This window comes from Sinocyclocheilus rhinocerous, unplaced genomic scaffold, assembly GCF_001515625.1.
Source record: "Sinocyclocheilus rhinocerous isolate Xijiao unplaced genomic scaffold, SAMN03320098_v1.1 scaffold218, whole genome shotgun sequence".
Classification (NCBI taxonomy): Eukaryota; Metazoa; Chordata; class Actinopteri; order Cypriniformes; family Cyprinidae; genus Sinocyclocheilus; species Sinocyclocheilus rhinocerous.
Window position 1 is genome coordinate 443,671 of NW_015664181.1, and position 9,984 is coordinate 453,654.

The following is a 9,984-nucleotide window of genomic DNA, read 5'->3' on the forward strand; positions in this document are numbered from 1 at the left end:
AAGCCTTATTTTTGTTTTTAGATTGCAATGTTACAATGTTAGAATGAAATGTGATTTTAACCCTTTTTTGCACATAGTATAAAGGCTTACATGGTTACATTCACTTTATTTGTTCTCATAGCCTTTAATATTTATTGTTTTGTTGGATAACATTGGGCGGTAAGTGAAATATATATATACTAAATACAGATTTTTAAAATCCAAATACAAAAACGAAAATACAGAGATATATACCGTATATCGGAAATCGGCCAAAAAATTCCGAAATATGAATTTTTGCCCATATCGCCCAGCCCTACTACAACGCAGTGTAATGCAATGCAATGCAAAAAAAAGATGCATTAAATTCTAAAGAATTTATACATCGTAGTATTTGCCAGTTTAGATAAAAATAATTGCCTTCAAGTATATTTTTTGTAATACAGTAATAATTAAAATTATTACAATTATTAGAGTAATGAGAACCACCAGAATATTGATATGACACATAGATAAATATCAGAGATAAAGCACTCAGACACATTACAGTTATGACAACTACGCAAGAGAAATGTGCTTAATCATCATGAAAATGTGCTTCATTTTATAAGCTTTTAAAATGTTAATGTTTATTAAAAATAAATAAAATTTATATTTTTATTTTATTATAATTTATTTGTTTCTTTTTTGGTTTTGAGGTGAACAAATATATGACCCAGACTTGAAAATACCCAGTTGCCCCATGGAAAAACTATAGTTACCATGTAATATTTTTCAAAAGAAAAAAGATCTTGATTGAATAAGTGAATGGCCTATAGACTCACAATGGAATCATTTTACTAAATGGAAAATAATGACCCTGATGTGTTCCATTTCTGCATCTATATTTCAGGTTCTCTGGGTACAGCAGGACGGGTGTGTAACAAGTCTTCCAGAGGCATGGACGGCTGCGAGGTCATGTGCTGCGGCCGCGGGTACGACACCACGCGTGTAAATCGTGTGAGCAAATGCGAGTGCAAGTTCAAGTGGTGCTGCGCTGTGGAGTGCAGGGACTGTGAGGAAACAGTGGACGTCCACACCTGTAAACCACATAAGAAACCCGACTGGCTCGATTTGACCTGACTGCCATGACCATGACCAATCAGCAGATACTGGTGCTTTTCTGTTCTCAGGTTTTTGAAGTGGGGCAACGCATTGTGGAATGTGTAGTTTCTGACTATAACGCTCTGATCTCCACTTGCAGAACCCTGAACTTTACCCGCCTTCAATGATGCAAGCGCAGAGATCACAGGCCAGTCTGGAGCACTGGTAGACGGTTGGTGTCATGGGAAATCATACAATGGGCATTGTCTGGTGTTTAATAGAATGAACTGTGATCAGGACACAATCCTTTCACTATTTTCAAACTGTAAACACCTTTTACTGATAATATCTGTGCCTATATACATCTGTGCAGTTTCTGAGAATAAAAAAGGCATAAATTTGCTACAACAAGCTTGTTGAATTAACCGGTTTTCAATGCTTGTTGCATCAAATCTCTGAAATACTTTGCGTTTGGGTTGAGGTAGTTAGTAGCAACTATAAACCATATCTTCAAGAAATAACAGCCATTCAAAAAAAACTCTGAAGCTAAATGGCCTCGATGAATTAATGTTTTACTGCTTGCTTCATATATGTCCATATATATGTTCATATATATTATATATTCATATATGTCCTCATGTAAAACCCACTCTAAATGTCAAATCATTGCTAAAATAAGACAGCAGCTTACTGAGATTGAGCAGCAAAAATAGTCAGGTAAGCATGACTGGCATTCTTCGCCATTCATTTTGCTGCACTGAATGAAGCTCCTTGGTTTGACAACATGGTTGTTTCTAAATTTGCTGTTAAGATGGATGAGTGAACGAAGCGCTTGGGTTGTCACGATGGTCAGTAATGCATGTCCAAAATGGTGGCACCATTAATCAAAAGCAACCTGAAACTTTGTCAGGTAAAGACTGTGGAAGTTCATTTTGTCATTGTACAAATTACAATTGACGAAAGAGGCCCAAAAGGAAAGCCGTTGCTATACAAGCAATATCCAAACAGCATATATATATATATATATGAACTTCCAAAGAATTTTCTAAATTATTAGTTTGTACTGTATATTATTGATTATTAGAACTGAAGAAAAAAAATCTGCCATAATCAAAATTCAGATGATCATTCTCACTATTTGATTTCAGCCATGTATTATGTTGCAGTTCCTGAAAAAACTTGTTTAGATTTATTAATTCGCCAAACCCAATGTTTACTCATTTTTGGCACTCGACGAGTGTTAATTTTGGCCCCTGCACACAAGCGATTCTGATCTCGAGCCATTCTAATTTGTGTCACGTTGTAAGACAGAGCTGCTTGTAGCTGTTTGACCAGATTTGCTTTCACCTCTGTAATTCTTATATCAAGATTGAAGTCTCAAAGGGCGCCAATAGCTCTCTATTGTTGCTTCATTTTCAGCAACTCATCCAAAGATACATTTTTCCAATTGTGGAATGTCAGAAATTTCCCACAGCTAGTCTGATTATGTTTTTCGTTGTTCAACAGTTCCACCTCACACCTTGTCTTTGCCAGAAAAACTTGTGTTGAGAAAGACTTGTGGAAAACATGTCAGAGTATGTTTACTTTTGAACATTGTAAAATTACCCCCTTGGCAGCGCGTAACCACTATGTGGTTAGTGTTGAAATTTATGTATGTTCCTAAACAGAATCGGCTAACATTTTAATTAGCGCACTAATCCGTACAAGGACGTATTGATAGAGTCAAGGCGCTGAAAGCTAACATAGCAGTCAAAAGTTTTCTTCTTTGGCGAAGACTTTGTGTATATTCGTCGAGTCACGTGATCATGTCCTCAGAGCCCAATATGTGTGTGGTCTTTACAACTGCATTCATTTTCAGTCAATTGTCCAAGATACCGATCTTGTTATGCTGAAAATAAACCAGCTGTTTCAAAGTTAGATAAATGAAAAAAACGTGAACAACTAGATTTTAAAATGTTAATATTGAGGTTAAAAATTTGTTTAAAAATTCAATGAAGCAATATAGGTAAAAGAAATAGGGTAGCGAATGAGTTTTTCAAACCCTATAACCTTAAATGTTACACTTTAACACATAACTGTTTGTGCTGCGGACCTGAATATTATGTTATAGGACACCCCAGCTGAATAGGGTAAAAATAATTAACCAATAGATATCACCATATTCCCCAGTTGATTGATTACATTAAGTTGCTATGTTTGAATATGCAAATTATGTGTTATCTAATTAAATATGCAATAATTTGCATACATTTTTAGAACAAATCCTTCTGTAAGAACCTTAAGAATATAGATAGGAATAAAACTGTAAAGTCTGGTGTATGTAAATGCTGCTGAAGTGGAGATTTTTGGCTCATAGACACGATTAACCGTTACTATTATTATTTTTAACCGTCTTTATGGCGGTTACACGCTCATGTGATGTTGCTGTGCTACGTGGTCATGAAAACTTTTCGTTTGCATGCATTTTTATGTATTGTGGTTTAAAAACAAGTGATTTTAAGCCATTGAAATGCAATCAGTAGTGAAAGAGAACTTATTTCGCTACATGTGAAGACAGTGCTCAAAGTGCATATTGAACAGAGTTATTTTTGCCGCTTTATAGGCCTTGAACGGTTAAATACACACACTTGTATGTGTCAAAATACCCATCTTTGCAAGTATCCTCATAAACAGCAGTTTAGGCCTTAAGTGAAAGCAAACAGCTGAGAAAGAAAACACGTGTAACAGCATATTGTGTCCGGGCAGTGACAGCTATATTGTGATATATGTCATTACCGTGAAATAAAATTTTTCACATCATGATATAAGATTTTGGTCATATCGCCCACCTCTATATGGACTGTAATTGAAATCTACAGACGCAAATAGATAAAGTGCTATAAAAGAAACACTTAAAAGTGTGTTTTGGATGTTTTCTTTCCACTAGTCTGAAAAAATACTTCATGAAAATTCAAAAAGACTAATCTCAAAATTGACAGATGCATGAAAAAACTTATATCTTGCCTTAAATCATGTATGTGTTCAAGCGAGGTGTGCTATTACTTTTCTAAGCAATTTTAATTAAAATTTTCATATGGCAAACAATACTAAATATGACATTCACTGGATTTTGCATAAGCAAATATTATTTTAGTCTCTTACTAAACCAAGTACTAACCAAAGTACTGGTTACTACTACACCACTTGAAAATACTTTTGCGTCCTTACGAATACTCTTGCTCATACAAGAAAGCCGCATTGGGAACGGTGTACTTCCCACTGCAGGCTTTAGCCCACAGATCCACAGCAAGTGTTTGGTCTTGAGGGCAGATTTATAGGGAGATAAGCGTTATATATACGTGACCTTTGGGGACGAGTGTGGCTTGGCTCGCAGAAGCGGGTGGGTGGAAGCGTTAGCACGCTTGCTGTCAGACGGAGCTTACAGGCCGGCGGCGTTGGATTAACACATAAAAACTCTTATCTTGTGAGTCAGCTGGCAAGAATGTAGCTCTTCCAAAACAGAGGCACAGCAGCACTACAGGGAGTAGAATCAGAGCTCTTTATTTTTGTTAAAGACGTTTTGAGATGGAGATCTGTGAAGAGATATGAGAAACACCTTAGCAACTGCAAATACTCCTAATAGCAGTACTCTAGCAACCAGCCAGTGGTGCGTTTCCCAAAAGGAACTATGGTCGCAAGTTCCGTTGTTACCAATAGAGTTCAATGGAACTAACGACCAGTTAGCTTACGATGCTAGTTAGCTTAACGCACCCCAGAATAGCAAGCAACATTTTAGCAACTACCCAGACCTTCGGATTTGCCATGCAACTGTGCTTAAGTATCTTTTTGGCTACTTTGTAGTTTTACTGAGAATTAAAAATATTAGCAACTTTTACTCTCTACTTGACTTCATTGTTGAATAAATATATGTACTCTTTACACCAATACACTTGTGATGAGTAACGCATTTACAGGTTACATTTTACATGGTGCCTAACTATTTCTGCAACAGTGTATTTCTGCTACAAAAGAAGTGATATCGCCATCTAGAGCATTGAAGGTATTACATCTTGTGTTTTGCCTTTACTCACCCAAACGTGTCAACAAGGCTACTTTATGTGAATGCGAGTGCAGGTAGTTGCTGAATCACATGTATTTCATACAGCATATGAGATGAGGACATGGCTGAGAGCTTTTAGAATGATACTGATTTTGGCGTAAGTGCCCTTTTTAAAGGTGTCATCGGATGCCCATTTTCCACAAGTTGATATGATTCTTTAGGGTCTTAATGAAAAGTCTATAGCATAATTTGGTAAAAATTTCTCAATGGTAGTGTAAAACAACACCCTTTTTACCCTGTCAAAAACAACTCTGTTCACAGCGGCCTGTTTCGGTGCATGCCCCTTTAAATGCTAATGAGCTCTGCTCACCCCGCCCTTCTCTTCCTTGGGGTGACGAGCCGTTCTTATGAGACTGTAAACTTTAGCCACATTTGTTGTGGAACTTGCTAACTAGCACATTATTAGGAAAAGCGATTTGCAAAGATTCATTAAAAAGAACCTTATACTCACTGCTTCTGTAGGTGAAGCCGGATCACGAATGATTCACACGAACATAGACTTGATTAGGTAGAATGGGGGGCGCTTTCCCCTCAAAAGCAAAAGAAATCCACTGCGTCTTCAGCGGCTCAGATGTCGAGAGTAAATGATGACTGCTATGTTCATTATTACATCCAACAACTAAACACCTCTATTTCTTAGGAGACATTCTTGTCTACACCTGCTCCGGCATCGAAACAATGGCGGACTGTTGACAGCTCAGTCAGGGTGGGTCTATGCTTAAACGCCAGTGTCAGTCAACAATCGTGGGAGTGGCCTGGGTCTGTGTGATGTCACTCTGCCAAGAATCTGTGAATGGCTTGATCTGAGACAGTGCTTATGATTTATTGGGATTTTTATCATTATACACAGCAAAATCCCCAGAGTTAAATCAACTCTGCTCAGAGTACATATTGTCCCAATCTACAGAGTGTTAAAGTAACACTGAAGCAGAGTTACCACTGTTGAGGATTATGTGATACGGTTTTATGTCTAAAAGCCTGACCAGTAGTTGTTCATCTTCAACATTGTTAACAGCGGGTTTTCTTTACTAATGCTCACTCATCAAGAGCAGTAGTTCATCTTCAACATTGTTAACAGCAGGTGTTCTTTACTAATGCTCACTCATCAATTAAATAATTGCTTAATTATTGAGCCAATGAAAAATAAATAACTTGCCCTGAAACATTTTTTTCCGTGTACACACACTGCCAAGACACATTTTAGTTCAAACAACATATAAAAGTGAATTTTGCATCCGATGACCCCTTTAAGTACTTGAGCTTAACCGAGACTTCAGAGTTTAAGAAGCTGTGTCGACCTTGATTTATTGCAATTTTGAGGTGTTTGAGGACTAGACAGTGTACACACACTGCCAAGACACATTTTAGTTCAAACAACATATAAAAGATGATGGATCCGATGACCCCTTTAAGTACTTGAGCTTAACCGAGACTTCAGAGTTTAAGAAGCTGTGTCGACCTTGATTTATTGCAATTTTGAGGTGTTTGAGGACTAGACTAGTGCATCGTTGAGCCTACATTTAGTATGAGTAAAATACTTAAGTACTGTTAAAATCAGATACCCTAAGAATTTTACTGGGGAAAAAACCCGTGGAAGTTTTTTCCTTTGCGTTTTTGAAAATTTTCACATGCAGATGGCAACACTGTCAAAATGATACCCGCAAAAACGACTAAAATGCTGTAATTGGCAATATCACTTTTTAAAGAAACACTACACGCCTGCGCACATATGCATTCTTCAAGTACTTGCGCATGCCTACAGACTGAACACAATACACACATGCAAGATGACACCATTTTCAGAAATTTGCATTTTTGTAGTTTACACAGACAATAATGGTATCATTTTCAAAAAGTTGCACTTTCAAACCAGTTTTCAAAAGTTTGCGCTTTTGCATTTCCCCAAAATGCAGTTGTGGTGTAAATGAATGGCCAAAACACAAGTTTTAAATTTTTAGTTGAAAACAGTGTCGTGTAAACGCCCCCTTAGTAAGCACTAAGGCAATATAAGAGAGACATGATATGCTGTAATACAGACACAGCTTTAATTTAACACAGCAAAGATTTGCATAGGATCTCATGCGATAGTATCTGCTGCAAACACTATTTGCTTGGCTGTCACTAGCTTTTGTTACACTCGGAGGCTTAAGCCTGCAGTAAACTGCCAACCTGAACAAATCCAGACCCCTGGAGAGCGCCAGTTAAGACACCCCCAAATGTACTTAATCCAGCTGTAGGCCACCAGCTCTGTCAAGGCCTGCGATGATATCAAGCGAAACATGCCCTCATCCTTCACAGGCATTCGCCAGGTTGTTTTTCTGGGACATTAACCTCTTTAAGCAGTGTTTGTTTGTAAATATATCACTGAATAAACATTATAAACACTGGATAAACATCACCGGTTTTTTTGGCTCTTTTCTACTCTACATGCAGTACCTTATGGAGCTTCATACAGACCCTGCATGACCCCATCTGACCGTTGTATGGACGACTGCCAAAGAAAGCAGGTGGTAGCGGGACCTTTGATGATCAGACACTATGCATTCGTCTCATATGTAGCTGTGAACATCCATGTCCATGCCAAATATGTTGAGAGGAATAGCTGCGCTTTAAAGACACTGGAGCAAAACCTGGGAAAGAATTTTGAACAACACCGTGTAACTTCAGCAGCCATCATAGGCAATAACACACATGACTTTAAGAAACTATAAAACTAATGTTAAAAACAACTACATGTATTTCTAATCTTGTTATTTTGCAGTAGAACTGTTTTCAACATTGATAACCATAAGAAATATTTCTTGAGCATATTATATCATCTGCATCAGCAGAATTATTTTTGAAGGATTGCATGACACTGAGAACTTGAGTAATGATACTGAACATTCAGCTTTGCCATCACAGGAATAGTTTTTAAAATAGAAACTAGTTTTAAAAAATGCAATATTTCACAATATTACAGTTTTAGTCCATTTTTATTTATTTTTTATCAAATGAACCCTGTCTTGATGAACATAAGAGACTTCTTTCAAAAACTTTTAAAAAATCTTACAGAACCCCCATTTTTGAACAGCAGTGTAATACAAAATAAGTTTTTTTTATTATAATTAGATGTAATTTGCTGAAGTAACCTGAGGTCAAACAACAATAGAATGTTTAGCACTGCTTCATACTAATTTTAAACAATAGTATATATTATATTTAGTATATGCATATGCCATATTTAGTGTATAGGCCTACTGTACAATATGCAGAAAGGATTACGCTAGTATTGCATTCATGATGAAACCCAGTTAGAAGACTCCATCCCCACATCAGAGGTGGCAGCGCTCACAGTAGGACAGGAACTAAAGGAGAAGTGTGTTTATTTACAGTTTGGTAAAACCCACTGATGTTTACTATTTACAGTAGCCATATATACAGAAGAAAAAAAGTTAAATCAATCAGAAAATACTTACAAAACTCAAGGTGGCACATAACAGGAAAAAAAACCACTAACATAATCCTCAGGAACTTCTTGCCCTTTAATGTCTATGATGAAGACGGTTCGAATATAACATGATAACTCTCTGTCAGGATAATCATTTACACCTGAATAATGACATACTGAGAAACTGTAGTAGTCAAACGACAGAATAAACATTACAGTTGAAATAACTGGAAGCAGCAGAAATCGGAAACCTTGAACGTTAGCGTTAAAAATGCCCGCGTCCGCTATTACGTTAAAAAGGTGGATGAGGAGACAAATGGCAACACCTTGCGTGTATTAATTAAACATAAGGGTATTTATTTAATTGAATGTTTTGTACTGACCTGCCTTCTGCATCACATGCCTCCCGCGCGCAACATACATTTGCCGCCTTGAAAACAAAGCCCGCCAAGCCCGCCAAATTTAAGTATTAATACAAGAAAACGTTTAGGAATACAAATAACATGATTCCTGCATAAAAGGCATAAAAGATAAAATATGACTATGATTATCTCGTTAAAGCAGTTTTTCATGTTAGAAAGATGCTATATAAATAAAACAGAATTACTTAAGTTAACCACTTTGTTTTTTCCCATTAGTGCGGGATTTGTAAATTTTATGGGTCGGGCTTCCGGTCTCATCCGCGTCCAGCTATTTTTAGATGTACAGAAACAACTAGTTTTGCTGCTTGATATTGCAAATTGCTGTGTCTTATTATTTTAATGTATTATCTTATTTATGAACACACTGGTTTGTAGTGCAGTTTTACTGCACTTTGTTATTCTTTTGGTTACTTCCCTATAGCGTAAGTCTTTTTTTAACAACGCCAATGTGATTGGCATTGTAAGTGTCATTAAAATGTCCTGCCCATGTTTTTAACATTCAGTATTTTGGTGAAACATTCTGATAAGTCTTTTCTGCCTGACAATTATGTGAACATGTGCAACATGATTTCATCATCTCCAGAACCATTACCCATTAAAACCAAGAACTATAACTATAAAGAGAACTATAACGATACTGTAACTATTAGTGTCCACTTTAACGCACAATAATGTTCTGTATAAGCGTACTGAAGGTTTGCAGTCTGCCGCTTTAAATACTTGAGCTCTTTATTAAAGCAGGATGGATTATTAAAATCTTTCTAAAAGTGATTCTGACATTATTGTTCCTCTAGTCTATACCGTTACCGTTATAGTTGTGGTGTAAACATAATGATATTTAAAACTTTATTGTTATATAGTTATCATAATATCTTAGTGTGAACTGGCCTAAAAAAATATCATCCAAATCTGGCATTTTGTAGAACAACATACTATCATATATAAACAGATCGATATTCATGACCACAACC

At 36.6% G+C, this 9,984-nt stretch overlaps 1 protein-coding gene across 2 annotated transcripts in view; it reads left to right on the plus strand.

Moving 5' to 3' along the window:
• Positions 1–1,418, plus strand: part of LOC107729733 (protein Wnt-2b-A-like) — a 12,348-nt gene extending 10,930 nt beyond the window's left edge. Inside the window, exons 5-6 of one of the 2 annotated variants that reach the window (XM_016540405.1) lie at positions 872–1,133; positions 1,223–1,418. In XM_016540405.1, coding sequence (XP_016395891.1) covers positions 872–1,101 — 230 coding nt within the window. In that variant the 3' untranslated portion in view covers positions 1,102–1,133; positions 1,223–1,418. Of the gene's footprint in view, positions 1–871 lie in introns of both variants that reach the window. The other variant, XM_016540404.1, reaches the window with a different exon arrangement.
• Positions 1,419–9,984: the final 8,566 nt, after the last annotated feature.